The 18,805-nt window shown below is 39.0% G+C and overlaps 1 protein-coding gene across 3 annotated transcripts in view; it reads left to right on the forward strand.

The window, feature by feature from the left end:
• Positions 1-18,805, forward strand: part of RABGAP1L (RAB GTPase activating protein 1 like) — a gene marked incomplete at its 5' end in the record, with an annotated part of 227,171 nt that overhangs the window by 40,229 nt on the left and 168,137 nt on the right. For all 3 annotated transcript variants that reach the window (XM_082054685.1, XM_082054683.1, XM_082054684.1), the window contains 2 exons: positions 11,359-11,452; positions 16,120-16,270. In XM_082054685.1, the coding sequence (XP_081910811.1) occupies positions 11,359-11,452; positions 16,120-16,270 (245 nt within the window). The remainder of the gene's footprint in view (positions 1-11,358; positions 11,453-16,119; positions 16,271-18,805) is intronic.

Genomic DNA, 18,805 nt, shown 5'->3' on the forward strand with positions numbered 1-18,805 from the left:
AGGTACAGAAGCGATAGTTTGTATATTGCAGTACTCAAAAGAGACAAAGCTGCTCAGAGGATTTGTCCTGTAGCGCCATTCCAGTGCAGGGTGAAGCGTCTGGCTGCATGTGTGAGCCCGAGGACTGGAGGAAATTGCGTTCCAGCAGAAGCATTCACAAGGAGAATGTGATCCTTAGGAACAAGGAACGGAGAAAGGGAGGAATAGGTTGGCTTCTTTCAGCAGCAGCGCTTGCCTAAGCCATACATGGAATGATAACTTTTCTTTGGCTCTAATATTTTAATTTTTTCAAGCTATAGTATTTCAGGAGAATACTAAATAACTCTATTTGAGTTTCTTCTTGAATCAGAATAATGTTAGGAGGTTAACGATCACTGTAAGTGGGAGCAATTCTGTTTAAAACCAGAAAATAGTCTTTAAACTCATTGTAACTGAGTTGAAGATTTTTTTGCTGAGGCTTTATGTGGTCCCAAGTGTCTGGTTACTGGCTCTTGTTCCAAGCCATGAATTGCACACAGAGTCAACACGGGATGTTGAGCAGACACCCTGAAATGGGTAGTTCATGACAGGTAAAACAAGAAGTTTCTGCGCCTGAGTAGCCACTTGCCTCTAGAACCCTCTCAGGTGACTTCAGGAATGCAGTGGTGGTTGCTTTGTGTCTTTTACTTACTGCAGCAACAGATTTCTTAATGGTTTAGATACTCCTTTTCTGCCAGCTGAGCATTGAGCAGGGATGTTGTCAACAGCATAGTGGGTACTGATCCATAAACAGTGGACTTAAACCAGAAAGAAGCCTATCGAAATGTGTTTGGGGTTTAGTTATTGGCCTTTAATAAGAAGAAATTCTTATAAGTATGAAGTTGTAGAGGTAAGAAAGGGCAGCAAAAGAGAATAAATAACAAACTTAAGAGGGTAAAGCTTTATCTCTGTGTTCTCTCAGCTGCCTTAACTCTAAGGAAGAAAAGAGACCTTTTACAATAGAAAAATTAATGGGAGAGGTATGGAAATTCAGCATGAAGATGGTGAAATTTGACAAGGAAAATAGAAGTGAGAGGATAAAGGACCCTGAAAGCTTGAAAGAAATCTGAGTGTGATGTATTATTGGACAGCACAAAAAGATGGTGCGTACAGTAGATAAGGAGTGGGCAATACTGAATGATCAGAGATGATCAGCCAGACTAAATTAGGATCCTGTGTTAAACCTTGTGGGCGGGTAGAGGCTGTTTTCAGGATTCAAAAAAGCAAAGGAGTAAAGGAAGTGGAAGTGGGGGTTTAGGAGTCAATAGAGCTATTAAGAGTATTTTCTGATAAAATAAGGGTTTACAATGAAGGATAGTGTGAACAAATGAGGATGGCTGAGTGACAAGAATGACATTAGTAGTGTGGAAATAGCCAACTCTGCATTTTTATCCAACTTAAAAAGAGCTGTATGTAATTCATAGGAACTGCTTGTTATATTAATGCAATACAGAGCGTTGTGGTGGGTCCTAAACAAGATCAATTAAATCTGCATTGGAGTCTTTCTGCTTTCTCCATAAAAATGAACTAAAACTTTATAAATCCTAAATTCATGAGGTCATTTGGCTAGTCGCTCTCTTCAGACACAATCTCCCTGCTGCAGTTCCAGAAGAGATGAGTTTTAAACTACAAACGCTTCTGAAGAACACAGATCTATAGCTTCCAAATGAAAAGGAAATATTCCTGGTGAGCCTGATGTCATTTTATGGGCTCTACTATCCATTCTCTTGCATTGGATTAATTTCATGCCTTACAAGTTAACTTTTGTTACCAAAAATCAGAAGCATAGCATAAATGCACTCAGTTGACTTCTGCAGCTACTGTTATGCTGCCAGAAAGAATATGATGCCTTCCTGAAAAAAAACCCACTGAGTGCAGAAGACTGTGTTTTTTTAATATGCCCTGGATAGGGCAGTTATTGTTGATAGTTACCATCGTATTTAATTTTTTTCATGCAAGTATGGCCTTTTTGTTAAAAGGCAAGTATTCAAAGTGTTTTGAATGCGAAGCACTTCTGTGGATTACAAAAGTATTTAATCAAAATGCAGGGTTGTAAATGAAATAGAAAACTGGGGAATTTGAAGGTCGTTTCTGTTGCAGGTGTACAGGGAGCTGGAAGCACAGGGAAGGTCACCGGGCTGGGGCTCACGTTCCTTCCTGTCCTGTCACCCAGGCTGCTGGGGGAGGTCACTTGTGCACCGGTTTGCAGGCTGGCCCTCCAGAAATGGGTGTGATGACTCTGAGCTATTTTATTCCCCTTTTCCTCCCCACAGGCACTGCTGGAAGGTGCCTCTGCGCACACACTGTGGGTACGGATTCTTGCTTTGATGAAATCTGTTGCTCGCACTGACTCTGTGAAGTTCAAGGCAAAATTTAATTCTATTTTTCTGGCCTGCAGTTCATGGATGCTCCAGGGAAATCTTTCAACGACTTCAGTTGGTTTTTGCAGGATTATGGGAAAAATTACTTTCAAATTAAGGGAGTTTTTAGTTCCTTGGGTACATAGGGTGAAATCTGTTTCTTGGATTTCAGTCCTCTTTTTGTAGCTTATGTAAAATCACTTCAGATTGTGGTACAAAATAGGCATTTTTCAGTAATAAATGAGCATAAAATGGTGTTTGCATCTTGTCTAGAAGCAACTGCAGATTATTTTGAATGTTTTCAATGCTTTATTTTAATAGTGGCTGTCTTTTCCTTGTCTGCCTATAAACAGTATGGTTGTTTGAAAAGAACTGGGAAAGGGATTTGCCATCCTGTTGGTTTACATAGAAATTAGAACTTCCTATTGCCAGAAGATCTTTTCAGTTTTCTCTCATGAGTGCCACAGTTTCGTGTGGCCTCAAGCTGCCACTATGCTCATATAACTTCACATTTCATATCATTTAAAGAATTGCCTTATTTAACCACCTTCATATAAAGGTAATAAAAAAGACTTTTCTCAACAAACAGTTCCCCTGACTTTTTACTAATAATTCACCTCAAAGTGAGATTCTTGCCTTTTTAGTTTTGGCCATTAGCCTTCTAGTGTTTTGTTAAGTCGAAGGATTTTATAATCAAAGTGACTTGAATACTGCCTTGACACTTCTAGTAAATTCCAGGCAATATATAATTTTAATGTGTTTATAATGTTGATTTTTTTTTTTTTTAAATTTGGTTATATCAAATATTGGCAGTAGATAATAACCTCCAGATTTGTAAATTGCTAAGAGGCAATAAAGAATTGCATTGCCTTAGGATTGTGACAGCATCTCAAATTAGCTTTTCTTGCCTGTTCTCGAAGGTGTCGGTTTTCAGAGAGCACGGTGCATGTGAAAGATGTTTATATTTACGAGAAAACCTCCACTGAGCAGCATTGAGTTGGCTTTGTCATCCGTGTGGGAGCAAAACTACCGAACTCAAGTGATAATTTTTCTCCATCTTTTATTCAGCTTTAAGCATTTGTACATCAGCTTTAGAGATGTCTCAGTGGCTCGCTTGTGTGGTCACTGCTCTTGGGTAGAACCACCTCTTTGCGCATCTTTCCACACTCAGATTGGGATGCACCGTTAAGGTTTATTTTTGTGATTTTTTTGTTTTAATGGTTCTTGTTTAAAATGACAGCAATGCCCGTGTAGAAACTATATGACACAGAACCAAGAGATGATGTTAAATGCAGAAATGTTGGTAGTATTAAAAAGTTAATTTGACTAGCCATTCCACACAACCAGCAGAATTGTTTCCAAGCAGAAGCACGAGTCCTTTGAGAGATTTTGCACAGACTTCTTTATACTGTGTGTGAAAACCTCGATTGTACGCAGTGAGTGAAAGACAGACACCATCCAGTCCCATGCTGTTCCACCTCTTTCCGTGTTTAGCCAATGTAGGGGTTTTTTTGGGATCCACATTTTTCAGTTACATAGAGAAGCAACTAAATTTGCAAGGTAATCAAAATGTTAAGCTTCGTCAGCATTAGGTTCTGCTCGAATGATTTTAAGTGTATCTTATAATTCATAAAAAGGAATTAAAAAAGAATACTATTTTTTTGCTATTATTGGCTTGCTCTTAGTGAAGAATTCAGGTATCTTTTTTGTTTTTACTCTCTTTGGATGTACTTCAGTCACTGCCAAATTAATTTTTCTGCAAGTTAATTATATAACTTAAACAGAAGGTTCTTGTGAGCAGAATTCAATGCATGTATTCTTTGTTCATACTCATAAACCCATACTTTTTGACTCTTGATTATTGCTCTTCGCTCTAAATTAGAAAATATACTGAGGATCATAATTTCCTAAACATATCGTTTGGAAGGCATTTGGAAATCTTTTTCTCTTCATGAAAACATTTTGTAATGCAGCGAAAAGTTGCACCTTTCTGAAAATCTGCCTAATTTAATACTAGGATGAATTTCATAACAAACTTTGTTTCACTCCTCTCTTTCCCGGCAGAGCTGTAGTTCATGCTCTATAATTTCCTGTTACCTTATAAAGGGAAACTTGCTTTTTTTGTGGCCCTTCTCCCGCTCCTCTTTTATCTGCTAAGTATGGAATGATTCCATGTCAGGAACATTTATATCTTATTGTCCTGATAATACGCCGCCAACTTCAGCTCCCCCTTCATTTTTGTTCTTCTCCTACAGTAAAATCAACCTTCACATTTTGAAGTATTCCAGTTCCATTCCCCCCTATCTTCATGACCTAATTTCCTTCTCCTTCAGGATGCTCCAACTATATTATTCTTCGGTTCCACCTACTCTTTATTTCACTTGTAACAGCTTCTCAATTAAAGCCCATCAAAATCCTTTTTTCTTCTTCACATCAGTGCTCAAATCCCACCTGTTCATTTCTATCTGCTATATTCATGCATTTCTACTCATTTTAGGGTGTACTTCACTTATTTACTTTTATGCTTGAAGTCTCTGACGAACAGTATCGTATTCTGCCTTATTTGCCTTTTTTGTTAACTGAGAAATGAGTTTCACTTCCAAGGTATTGCCATATTTCAGGTGATCTAGTAGATTTCTCTAAGGAGAGCTGCATCTATTGGAAAAGTAGCTCTGGCTGTATAATTGGTATTAAATGTGAATGATGGGAGTATGGTTTAAACTCACATTTTTAAAGTAAGATGCAAAAAAAAGGCTCATTCAAAAAAACCCCAGCACAAGCAAACAAAAAGCCCAATACCCCCTAACTACAAAAAACCCCTTTCACTGTACAAACAACAAGATTAAAACATTCAAGCATATTTAATACCCCAATTTTTGTTGACATGAGTAGGAGTTCTTAAGTAGAACCTATTTTGTCAAGGGAAATGGAAACCATCAATAAACATAGTTGTTTATTTTTGTTCGAAAGAGTCTGTTAAGTGATCGGAGAGAGGAACTTCTGTGCTATCTGACTTCCGAGTTGGTTTCTCACAGTATTTTGTTACCATCTTGTCACCACAATTTGTCAGTGCTGCTGTAAATACTGGAGTTATTCTCTAAGGGTTCTCTGTGGTCTCTATTTGTGAGCTAGAAAACGTTGTACTGTCAAAATAAATGAGGGGGGAGAAGAGGCCAGGATTTTGCCTCTGTGTATGTATGTTTGGTTTGTTTTTTTCTCTGGGGTATTTGCTTATAATCGTTACTTTGTGCATAATTCTTTTGGTTCGAACATTTGATGCCAGCTGGAGGAAAACATCAGATATAAGTGGAGAATGTGTCCTTTGAGGAAAGAAGCAGAGGTTTTTAGAGAAGAAAGAATAAAGATTTTTTTGGAAGTGAGATGTGTTAAAATTGTTTTCCGTGTCAACTCTGCTTAGGAGGAAAAGGTAATTGGCATAAATTGCAGGTCGAAATAAGTGGGTTCAAACTGAGAAATAAGGTCCAAGAGTAGGAGTAACAAAGTCCTTGGGATGAACTGCTGAGGGAGGTGACTGGAGGTTTGTAGGGTTGGGTTAGACAAATATCTGCAGGGGACTTTATGATCAAGATCTGTGTTCTCTTTAGTCAAGCTCAGAAGGTAAGAACTTGGACAACCTAGGGGAGATGTCTCGTCAGGCTCGTCTTAATCACTCTGCTGCCGTCTTGGGAGGCAGTCGCAGCCTCCCATGGTTTTGCAGCGCTCAGATGTGAACAGCGGTTTCACTGCGCAGGGTGCTCTTCCATGGCACTTCAGCAGGTACAAATACTTCACAGGAAAAAACAAGCAAAATCCCCAACCCAAACTAACCTTATTACCATTTCATATCCAAGGTAATTATTGTAATTCTGAAAGTTTTCCACTAAAAAGACTGAAAGATCAGAGGTGCCTCTGCTGCATGGAAGATGGGCCACTTTGGGAAGCATTTTTCAGATTACTGGTTACCAAGAATAATGAGCCACAGTTTATTTTGCTCAAAGTGCTGCTAAAGCACTTAGGAGAGGGGTCTTTCATACCAGTCATACTTGTGCAGGTTGGAGTCTGCTTTTTATAGGAGGAGGGGAAAATGATTAATATAATTGATCCTAGTCAACAGAATATCATTCCATAATAAATGTTACTGCTGGGCCACTTCAAGTACAACTCTTTGTGCCCTATTCTGAATAGTTTGCTCATATAATGTATAATTTATGTAATGAGTGTTTCTAAATGGAATAGGCACAAAATTCTATAAATCAAATAGGGTTTTTTTGTTTGTTCTTGAATGTCCCTACAGATTTTTGAAAGAAACCACTTTTTACACATGTTTATGTTTGTCTATAGGTATACTAACAAAGCAGACTATATGCAAAGTCTGTCATGCAGAGATCCTCCCCGAACCCAAGTGATACCTGTTCAGGCTTCCATGTTTATCTCATGCAAATAGCAAATGTCCCAAAGAAGAAAAGCAAATGTCCTGAGGCCTGAAGGAAGTTCCAGATCAGTCTCACCTCAGTCTGTGGGACCAATTACGGAGCAAATACTCCCCAAAGTAGTTTCTAAACATATGAAGGGCAAATAAGGTAAGTGGGAACAGCCAGCGTAGATTTATGAGGGGCAAATCATTGTAACCAACCTCATTACTTTCTGTGACGATATCACCAGTGCTGTGGACAAGGGACAGGCAGTGGATGCTGTGTACCTTGATTTCATCAGGGACTCCAGCACCGTGTCCTGTAGTGACTTTATCATTCAATCAATGAGATAGGGACTGGATAAGTGACAAATAATGTGGTTGGAAGGCTGGCTGGACTGCTGGGATGAAAGAATCAATCAGCGGTGCACAGTCCAGCTGGCAGCCAGCAAGTAGGGGGATCTTTCAGGGATCAGTGTTGGGGTCAGTGCTGCTTAATGTCTTAATTAATCACCTGTGTGATGGGTCTGAGTGCACCCTCAGCAGGATTGTGGGGGAGTATTCGGTAATGCTGGAGGACCTGGGCAGGCTGCAGAAATCACTGGCAGGAACCTTGTGGAGTTCAAAGGCAAGTGCAAAGTCCCATATCTGCGATAGAATAACCCCATGTGACAAGACAGGCTGGACACTAACCAGACAAAAAGTGACTTTTGCAGAAAAGCACCTTCTCGGAGGTGCACAATAACAGGCTAGAGGTCACAGACACAAGTTGGAACCTGCGAAATGATGGTTAGATAAGGACGTTTTTGGTGGGTTAGTTGGTTTGTTTGCTTTTAAACCATGAGCGTGGTCAAGTAGTGGAATGGCTTGTCCAGAGAGATTCTACAATCTCCTTTCTTGAAGGTGTTCAAGACTACCCTCCCACTCAGGTCCCCAAGTGAGCTGATCTCACTGGAGCTGCTTGGAACAGGAGGTTGGGCTGGACGATCTCCAGAGGTCTCTTCCAGCCCGAAGTATTCTGTGAATCCATGTGGATGCCAAGCAGAGCAATTCTTGCTGTGCAAGTGCGATCCTTCAGGCTTTAAACAGAGCCTCTGAATTCAGGGAATTGGTTCATAAGGCACCCACAAAGTGAGCTTTTTGTGAATCACATTGTCAATCACCAAACAAATAAACAAAAATCTGAGAAACTTAGTGTTATCTGTAAGTACTCTTAAAGGCCTAAATGCACATATTTACAGCCCAGTCCCTCAGGTTTACTCCCTCAAGACATCTCCTGTCCTCCTCCCATTCTGATGAGGAAGTTTTGTCCATTTGACAGGTTCCGAGAGGCCAGGGCAAGTAAAAGAGGAAGGGAGAAGTACACAATACATTTAGGGATTTGTGGCATTCCCTGCAGAATAAGGGGAATAAAATTATCCTCTGGCTAATGCTGCTGGTTTATAGATGCTATAGAATGTGGAAGAAAAATGTATAAAAGTGCACCTCAGAGGAGAACATCTACGGTTAAACATCCCTCCCCTTTTTTTTTTGGACCCCCCCTTAATCTGTACCTAAGTGCTTAGTGTTAGAACATGCAAATAGTCTTTAGAGTGGAAGCAGAGATTTTTAAAGCTGTTTATTCTCTCTCCTTTATTCTATTTTAAAGTTTGACGTTAGCGTCTTTTGAAAGGGAGCATATGGCACTTCTAATTAAGGCTTGTGATTTTCTGACATATAACTGAATAATACATTCCAAATACTGTTAAGCCTTCTAGATGAAAGAAATTTTAGGGCTGAAGCACTGTAGCTTTGTGATATGTCTTGCTGGAATATGTATGCTATGTAACACTGATCTCCTTAAGAACTTCGAAGAATTCTGCATAGAATACCAGCACAGTGAGAAAAGATGGGGTTTGTTTCTATTTTGCCTGGTGTTTGTGTTCCCTGGCAAGCTCAGGTTTGGCTCAGATAACAACTAGTGCGCTTTGTTCCTGGAAGTTTTCAGTGTAGCTTCATTTTTAAATGTTTTGTTCTGCTTGGGGATTTGTTTTATTCATCTTTATCAGATTTTATTTCAGATTGCAGGATTTGTTTGTGTCTGTTTTCACCAGTAGCTCTTGCAGAGATGCACTAGAACTCTTCAGTCTCCCCAAAGTAGTTCAAAACTCTCTTTTCAGAATTTTGTATAAAGCGAATTGCCTTGCTTTACCGTGAATGTGGGAAACCCATCTGAAGTTCTGGTTGATGACAAATTTCTGCTGTGAGCCAGGTTTCTTGAGATTCCTGCTGTGTACCAGCACCATTAATAGGGACCAGTGTGTCTCTGGATGGCAAAGGTACTCAATCTAGAGAAGGTTTCACAAACTTCTGTTCCTCGTTCGCACAGGAAGTTGAAGGGCTGCATTTATAATTCATCTCTTTGATCAAGTCAGGCAAATCAGGAGAGGACAGACTTGTAAAAACGTGATGTATTTAATTTTTGTAACTGAAGTTGTGAGGTTTTGGTTGGTTGGTTTGGTTTGTTTTTTCAGTTATTACTGGGCCTGGCTGGTGAATGAGGAGATTTGCCTTTACAATATTTTTTGGTAATTTTAAAATGAAAGGAAAATTAAGTCTTCAAATATATTTCTCCCACTGGAACTTAATGGATTCCTTTGGTTACTGCGAAACCTTTTACAGTGAGATCAAATTTTAGTTACAGTGATAATGTATGCAAAAGGTTGGGAAACCTTAAAATCAAGTTTCCTGTAGACTTATAAGTGGATTTTTTTTTTTTTAATTATAAGGGGAAGTATTTAAATGCATGTTGGGCTTGTATTTTGGGGCCTGTAAAGCTGTACAAAGAGGTTCCAAGCTAAAGGGTTTCACTAATCTAATGTTCAGTTTGAAATACATAGGGGTTTCCGATATCCTTCTCTCAGGACAGCATTTTAGCTGTTAATTGTCTTTGGCATACAGCGTATGCTGTCTTTGTCCTCCTGATTCATTGTGAAATTCAAGCACTGATGATATTTTTACTAATGACTTGTATTTGGCAATTGCTGAAATTGTAAATTAGGAACATGTAATAGAAGTGAGAATGACAATGACTTAAGAGGATAATTGTACTTGTGTTGAAGCACTGAAGATCCTCCTCTACCTGAACTATTACTGTTGTCTGCATGAAGTTGGATATGAAGTGTTTAATGTATCTGAGGAATCAAAGGTATTAGGGCAGCAACCAGATGTGACTGACCTATGTTGAAGGGAGTATTTAAGGGATTTGGGGAGCAGCCGTAGGTTTAGTATTCCTTTTTTGTTTTATTTTAGCTTCTTGAGACAGCTCAGGTCATAGGAAAGAGCAACCTCAGTGGTTGTGTTTCATAGTAAAGGTGCTGAGAATCAGAGCCTTGACAACATTTGGTGGTGTTGGAATTGTGCTCACTTTTTAGCAGGACTTTATTCAGGTAAAAATGGAAAAAGTCCAAACAACTGCTAAACCATGTTCGCATGAGGAGCAGCTCCAGCCGCTGGACTGTCCAGCTCACTGTGGATGGCTGCAGAGACCCCGAGCTGCTTGCAGATTGGTTCCTTGGGTTGGGTGGGTGTTGAACTGACTATCCCAGGCTCACATGAGACATTCTAGTTTTGTGCATTAGTCATATAATAACATATATCCCTCTGTGTTTTATTCTTAATACATATGAGGTTTCTTTTCCATTTGAAGCATTCTTTTCTATTCCATGCAATGTGACTTTCAATGTCACAGTGTTGTTTTTGCTGCTCTTCCATGAACTTGTTTCAGTAGAAAAAAAAATATCTTGTGGCTCTGAGTAGGCTTCTTGAGATCAGAGTCCCATGGGGGAGCAGAATGGCATGTAACGGATGCTGTGTGACAAAGCAGCATCATCTTCTGTGCTTTAAAAGAGAGTTCTTGTTATGTGAAGTCTGGAGTGGATGTGACATTTAGATAATACTGCATTGTGAAATTTCATTAAATGGATAGTTAGCAGCCTTGAATCTTTTCTCACAAAATGCTTTTCTAGATCCCATTTGAAACCATTACCCTTTGTTACGACAGGAGAAGGGATAATGGTTTTAAATTAAAGGAAGGAAGATCCAGATTAAACATCACTAGGAAGGAATTGTTGCCCCTGAGGGTGGTGAGAGCCTGGCCCAGGTTGCCCAGAGAGACGGTGGATGAACCATCCCTGGAGACATCCCAGGCCAGGCTGGACGGGGCTCTGAGCAACCTGAGCTGGTGAAGATGTCCCTGCTCATGGCAGGGGGGGCACTGGGGGAGCTGGGAAGGTCCTCCAACCCAAACTACTCTATGATCCCAGCCCTTTTTCCTGTAACAGTGCTGTGAATTATTCCCCAGTCTTGTTCTCTTAAACTTTATGGTAACTTCATTAATGCACTTGTTTTGTCAAGTGTGCTAAACATTATTTACGGTTCCACTAATATTTTCTATGTCTTTTTGTGGTTTTAAGACTGATATGTGAGAAGAATTTGTCTGAGACCTATATGTATGCATCCCTAATTGTCTGTTCCCTTTGTAAATCTGTGCATGCTTTTGTTTTTTTGTTTTGTGTTTTCTTTTTGCAGAGAGTGATAATGAACTCTCCAGTGGCACTGGTGATGTGTCAAAGGATTGTCCCGAGAAGATTTTGTATTCCTGGGGAGAATTACTGGGGAGATGGTAATGCTTCATTTCTTAAATTTAGGTTTTAAATACTAACTTTGTTTTGTGAGACTATATGCTCTTGAACTAGGAGGTTTGAAGTTCTTCAGCTTACACAGTGTAAAAACTAAAATACAAAATACATTGAAGTGTGTCTGTTAAACCTAGTTTAAAAGGGACTGGTAAATCCTCTTATTGCAGTTGTTTGACACATCTCTCTCACAGCGTCTGCCCAGGTCTTGTTTCATTGGGTGTTTGTGGATTGTCTGTGTACGCTCACGCTGCAGGTGTGAGTCTCCAGACGCAGAACTTTCTGACCACCTGGTGTTACGCTCGCATGAAACTCACAGCCTCTCAGAGCTGAGATTGAACAGACACAGCATCTCTGGTCTGCCCTGTCTAAGCCATTGGAGCTGGCTGCTGTACATTTAATTGATTGATTTGTTTAGAAGCGCTCTTTTTTGTTTGAATGTGCTATATGTAAGCACTTGAAAAGCAGTTCTAGATCCTCACTGAAACTTCTTCCGTTAGAGAGTAAAATGAGAAGTATTTGTAAGCCTGGAGTATGTTCTCTGCGGTGTTATTTCTGTGGTTTAATTAAGTGCTTCAGTAGCAGCATAAACATTGTCAAGAGAGGAAAACGTCTGTGAAGTTGCTACCTCTGAGAGACCTTATGCTATTAGCAAATGCCCAAACCACTTATTTGGTTTTCCATTTGTAAATAATAGCTCTTGCCACCCGAGACAAAAATAATCAGAGGCCCTTAATCTGGAATTGGCAAAGTTTCCAACACCAAAAAGAGAGCTGAAAAACGTTTTAAGAATTTATTCGGGCTATTCCCCGTTTTACTTGTCTGCTTTGTAGCTTTAGAAAAACACAGCTTGTTGCTGCTGACCTCATCTTAATTGGAGATTTCATGCAAAGGTTACCTAAATGAGACATCACAAGGTCTTATTGAGCTTAACCATTCCCTCCGGAACTCTCCTCTCCTGCTTGTTTTTAAATATTTTGTCATCCAAGTTTCTATCTTTCGGGAAAGATCTTTCTGGGGAAGCACAAATATTTAGCGGAATGATTATACAAATATTCTGGCTGTGAACCCTTTGAATGATGAAGAAAATACCAAGGAAAAGTTGGCTGACCCCTAGACAAGGATGTTTTGCTCACCTGGAAAATGTGTAGACAGACCCGCTCTGGGGCTGTTTAGAACTTGCCAAAGCCTGTTCTAAAGGGCATCCCAAGAGAGACTTTATAAATTGTTTGTGGTTTTATATCTGGCACCCCAAGGCCAATGAGGACACACACCCTGAGTCTTTACAGAACTACCAGGCAGGCTCCTTTCCGGCTGCCTTGCATTTGCATTGGAAGATGCTACATTTGGGGTTGTTTGGTGGGGTTTTTTGTTTGTTTGTTTGTTTGTTTGTTTTTAATCTGTCAGTTGATTCTTTTAGTTTTAACTTTTGCCCTTGAGAAATCTCTGGGCTGCTGCGGATAAACATGCTGAGGTACAGAACCACCCGCGGCTCATTCTCTCAAGTTTCATGTAACGAACTATTTCTTCAAGTTACTCAAGTATCGTTACTATTCAATGAGACAAAACATTTAAGACTTTTGGAGTAAACGAATATGTTAGGACTTCAAAACTCACACACTTATCTCAGAGAATCATTTAGTAGTTAAAATACCTTAGTTAAAAATGAGGTGAGAAATGGGAGATCCCAGCCAGCTTGAAGACTAGCAGCAGCAAACAGCTTCTTTAGGAGCGTCTCAAGCGATGTTACCTTTTGAGATAAATTAAAGTGTATAAAATACTTGAATTCTTGAATAGTGATTTTACATTTTAAGAAAAAAACTTAGAAAGAGTAACAGATGAAAAATGTTAACAAATTGAAAACTAAAAATAGATTGAATTAAAATCTTCTAGTGTGTTGGAAACTACAGCATATGCTAGTCGAATATCTGTGCGCTTGTAAAAAAAGTAAATAAATAAGAATTAACATTTCCACTTGGAGAAGTGGTGTGCGGATTTCTCTTAGATAAAATATTTCTTGCACTTTAATTGCTTCTTGTCATTTCATTAAAATGTCATTGTAACCTAACGAACTGACTCAGCAGAAACATTGCTCCAAGAGTCTCCTTCAAACATATAAACAGGAATAACGTAATTTACCAAAAAGATAAAATAAATAGTTGGAAAGTAATGGAATAGCTTTTAATTTATTTTACTATTTACTGCATCCTCAGCATTAAAGTTGTTCTTGCAAGCTGAGCTAGTTTAGCTGAGTACTTAACTATTTCTGATGTGTTGGTTGCTTTTTTAAGTAGTAATTATCAATAGCAGTCTTTGATCAGAAATATTTGTTTGTCAAGTTGGAGCATAGTCCATGCATTGCAGTTCTGTATCCTTGCTCTTTGATGTTGTAAAATTAAGTCTTTGAATTTTGTGCAGGAGAATTACAACATTTTGTAACAAATTAAAGGTGTCAGCATCCATGAATGACCCATTTCTTTCCCCTGTGCTAAAGGATAAGACTAGAATAAGACAAGCTTTTATTTTATGCTTGTTTCTGTTTGGCCAAGCAGAATGTGTCTAGGACTCTAAGGTGCCTGGGCCTCTACACAAAGGAGGGAAAAAGGCATATTTGTTCGTTATAGTAGAGTACAGAGCAAGGATGATTAATGATCAAGCTGTTCCCCAACAGACATTGGAAAACTAAGAAGTTGTCTGTTAAAGTTAGAGTTATGCTTTACTGCATGGACAAATGTTGCTGAAGTATTACATTTACTGTAAAACTCTCTCTATAGATGACAAATCCAGTAAAATCTGGTGTACCGTAGCATGCTTATTTCTCAGCTGTGAATGTTTAGTAGTAAGGATGGTATTACAGCATGGAATGGGTATTACAGCGTGGAATGTGCCTCTCTCTGACTTCTTGCCATAAACTATTGTTTTCTTGGTGTCGCTGAAAACCTCCCCGTTATGTTTATATGGGAATGCACCTTTTTAGATGTTCTTTTTATTTTATCTGCTTGCCAAATCTCAGAGAAGGCCTCTGTGTTTCATAGTTAATACGTATGGCCAAATCCATCTAATAACCAAACTAATCTGAAGTGTGCTATGAATGCTTCATTTTCACACAATTGAGCCTTAAGTTTCTGGTGTATTTTATTTATTTATTCCTGAATGCACACATCATAATTCTGTAACCGCTTAGAGTATCCAGTCCTTTTGATATTTCTGTGGGTAATGTTTTTTCTGTCTTGCTTTTCCCCATCACAAGACCATTAGTCTAATGTGACCTGTACTGAAAAAGAGGAAAGGGACTAGTTGGGTTTTAATTTGGCTGACTGAATGATAAAGTTTGGAATTAGTTGTTTAAAAAATAAGGGCTTTACATTATTGTACTCTCTTGGTTTTTAATTCTCGGATCATTAGAAAAAATGGGGAAATCATCCTCTGAGTACAGGAAAAAGAAATTTATTTAGAGCACCTTTTAAATTGAACCAGTAGTGGTAAACTTTTCACATGTTAATGACCTGTTTCAAAGAATGAGTACTCTAAACATTTACTGAAAATTGAGGATCAAATTGCAGGTTATTTAATTTAATCGCAGCCTACCAGCATTTGGCTAAACTGCCACTCTCGCTATTTTCTTACAAGTTGAAAAACATAACAATGGTCAAAACAATAACAGAGCAAAGCGCTTCCTACGTTAGACAGAATAAAGAGTCAATTCATGCACTCCTCTGCTGCTTTGCTATGAGAATTGCCATCATAAGTCAAAGCGAGGTTTAATCCGGATCAGTAAACACTATTAAATCAAAAAGGATTTTTAAACATCCGTGACTGAAACCTTGTGCATGTGCAGTGATTTTATCCTAAATGTATGGGCTCAGTGACCGGCTTATTTATGAAAAACACATCTTTAGTATTGAACCTGCCTGAACAGGCTGTCCGTAGTTCTGTAGACCCAATTTTGTAGGGTTAATTATGCAGTGCTGGAAAATTTAAAAAGTCATCCTGCAATTGCCTTCCTACATTCTTGCTGTGTGTGTAAACAGGCAGTGAAACACTAGCTCCAATTAATAGGCAGTTTTATTTGGAACGGTGGGTTTTACCGAGGCACGTGCGACTGTTGCTGCTTTGTAGGACTTGCAGCTGCTCTTGGCATGAAGTGTATAATAAACCTGGAGCTTCAGTATCCATGGTAGTACTCTTAAAACTGGCTTTTATTTGTTTTTCAAACTTTATTTCTCCATACAGTTTAGGTTATTTTTAATGTCCTTTTCTCAACCTAAGCTAAACGTTGAACAAATATTTAAATTGATTTGTCTGCACAGATGGCATAGTTTTCTCCTTCAGTTAAAACTGTTCTTCATTAGCTAGATTAGTTCAATTTCTGCAATTGTTTATTGTTCTGTTTTTCAATAATTTCCTCAAACCTAGAGAATTTGGATATCACTACATTTTGCCACTGGTTCTTATTGGAAATCTCTGCAGAATTTTTTCTTTCTATCTGACAAATACTAATGAGAGTAACCAGTGGAAGCAAGGTTAATGTTGCCAGTCACTGACTCTACTGCTCAGAGTAACCCTGGAAAGCTGAAAAAACTCTTTATGTTTTTTTATCGTGATTTCTACTCTCCTCGCTGAAGTCTAATAAACAAATGATTGTGTTTCTCAGGCACAACAATCTTGTCGTGAGACCGAACGGATTATCTGCCCTGGTGAAGAGCGGCGTTCCAGAGGCGCTGCGGGCAGAGGTTTGGCAGCTGCTGGCAGGATGCCACGACAACCAGGCCATGCTGGAGAGATACCGAGTCCTCATCACAATGGTAAGGGACTTTTTTATTCTTTCTCGCCTTGGTAAAAATGAATTTTACTGAGCAGCGGTTTTATTCAGTGGCAAAGTAGCAAAAGAGCGAAACAGTCTGACTTGTTTTAAGCAACTGAAGTTGTGGTTGGGTGATATTACCTTCTGCCATGGCTACCCGCTGAATGGCATTAACAATAGAAATTACTGACCTATATCTGTAGTAACACTTGACATTTAGCTTTCTGTTCACTTGCTGTGATGATAATAAGCACATCAGCTTGTTGTTCAGCTGTTGGTTTTTTTTGTTGTTTTTTTTTTTAAATAAACTCAAATTCATAGCTTTGTTTTTCTCAACAGTTTCTGTTTTCTGTATGCCTCAGTGTTCTGTTTTTTAGGGAAAAAACAACCAAGCATACAACCAACCAACCACACCAAGTTGCATATTTCTCGGTTTGTTGTTTATTTTAAAAAGAAGGTTAAAACCATTTTTACCATTTTACCAGTGTCCTTGCTGTTTGGGCGACTGGAGAGGAGAATCCTGTTGGGAATCTCTTCCCGTTCTGTATCCCAGTGTCACCAGTGCAGTCAGTAAACATTGTAAGGAGTTGGCTGTGTCGATGTTCTGGGCTGCTTGTAGTTGTGACTGAAAGCTTGAGAAGGGGTGTGTTGTGGTAACAAATGCTCTGCAGTGTCAGGACATGAACTCACCATTTGGGGTTCTACAGTTCTTGCCGCTGCTGGGCAGTTTTGTGCTCAGAGAAAAACAGGAGTTGTAAAAATGGTCGGAAAGGCAGAAACAAATGGAGATCAATTTATATGTTACTCATCCAAAGTGTGGGATTTGTTATCTAGGGAATGAATTGTCTGTCCATACAAAAGTTTTGGGGTAAATGTTGTTGGTAAAAATTTATATTCGTCTTCTTAATTTGACCTCCCCATTATGTTTGTAAAGTTTAAAAGTGTCCCCAGAGAGAGATCTGTCCTCATGGCTTCTTTTTCCTTTACCAATAGAGAAGGATGTTTTGATAGTATAAATTTTTCTTTTTGACGTTGTAGTTGGGCTATATTTTCCTTAGAAACCATTCACAGGACATCTGTCAGCTGTATGTTGCATCAAAACCACCCCCATTATTTTGCTCTTGCTGGCCAAAAGTGGGGAAGATGTTTGTTTCACAGCAGAGGAGGAGGTGGAAAACTTCTAAAATGCAAGTCTTATCTTGAAGCTATGGCCTCATGCCTTAAAAATACCGTGCTACACTTGGCCTTTTCATGATAGAAATATTTCAGTGACGTATATTTTAGAACACCATACTGCATACAGTGTTCAATCTGAAGTACTATACTGTTACAGCTTAGAAAGTTAAATCCTATTCTGAACTGAAGCATTTATGCAAACTCAGGGTTTTTTTCTGAAGTAAAACACTTTTATTCTGAAATCACAAAATTTCTTCTGTAGTCTGACTGTAACTGCTGGTGATCACATCATTTGGCACACATTGCATGAAAGGATTCATGAAGAGACATGAACAGGAGAATGTCTATGCCAAACCAAAGCAAAGGCTCATTTTTAGGAATAGTTAATATTGGTCACTCCAGCAAAACTTGTCAGCTATATTGTTTTATGAAGTATTGTCTGGTATTTATGTCTGTGAATAGAACTTCATCCAGTTTCATTTTGGTGTGTTGGTAATGTGAACTGAGCTATTTTAGAGAGGCATGTATATATTATTCTCTGAATCCCACTAAAAGCTGTGTTATAGGGTTATGTTATGTGTGCCAATAATAATTGGCATGTTAAACTTCACAGTTACTTGGATATCAGTGGTTGTTCACTTCTTTCTCCTGTATGAGAAGCAGAACTTATTTCTTTTTTCTGCATTGTTTATATGCTACCATTCCAATATACCAACAACAGGTCAAGTGTGCTGGGATACAAGGAGAAGGTGGCAGCAACATCTGTGACCCAGACGCACTACCTGCCAGAACCTTCCGTACCGCTCTGTCCTGCTGCTCCATCTCCTCGCTCGCTGTGACAGTTCAACTCTATAGCAAGATGCCATAGAGTACTATAGTAATTAATGAAGTGTTAGCCAGTACTTACCAGTAAGGTAAGGGATGCTGGCCAGTTTTCTTGAATGAGGCTTGGATTTAAAAGCATCTTTGACATCTTCGATTTCTTCGGTTATATGAGACATAAAGGAATTGTTTTATAAAAAAAAATTCAGTGGCCTAACTTGGGGAACAAATCATGGAAACTGTCATTTTACTATCGCAGCTTAAAAGGTGAACCTGATACCTGTAATTATTAGTATTGAACATATGATGCCTAATTTATGACTACCTCTTCAGGGAACAGAGATAAATACATTAAAAACTGGAGCTCTAAAGCTACTCCAGTGTTGCTGCTGGTTAACTCCTGGTGAAACTGTGCTTGCTGGAGGGTGAGGAGAATTGTCTGGTTGGCCAGAAATGTGTTTCTTGTGATGAACTGCATGAGAGCACTCTCAACATTCAGATTTACTTTAGACACCATGACAGACGTGTTTGTTGTTCT

Source organism: Streptopelia decaocto (assembly GCF_964273445.1).
Source record: "Streptopelia decaocto genome assembly, chromosome: 5".
In the NCBI taxonomy this organism is placed as follows: Eukaryota; Metazoa; Chordata; class Aves; order Columbiformes; family Columbidae; genus Streptopelia; species Streptopelia decaocto.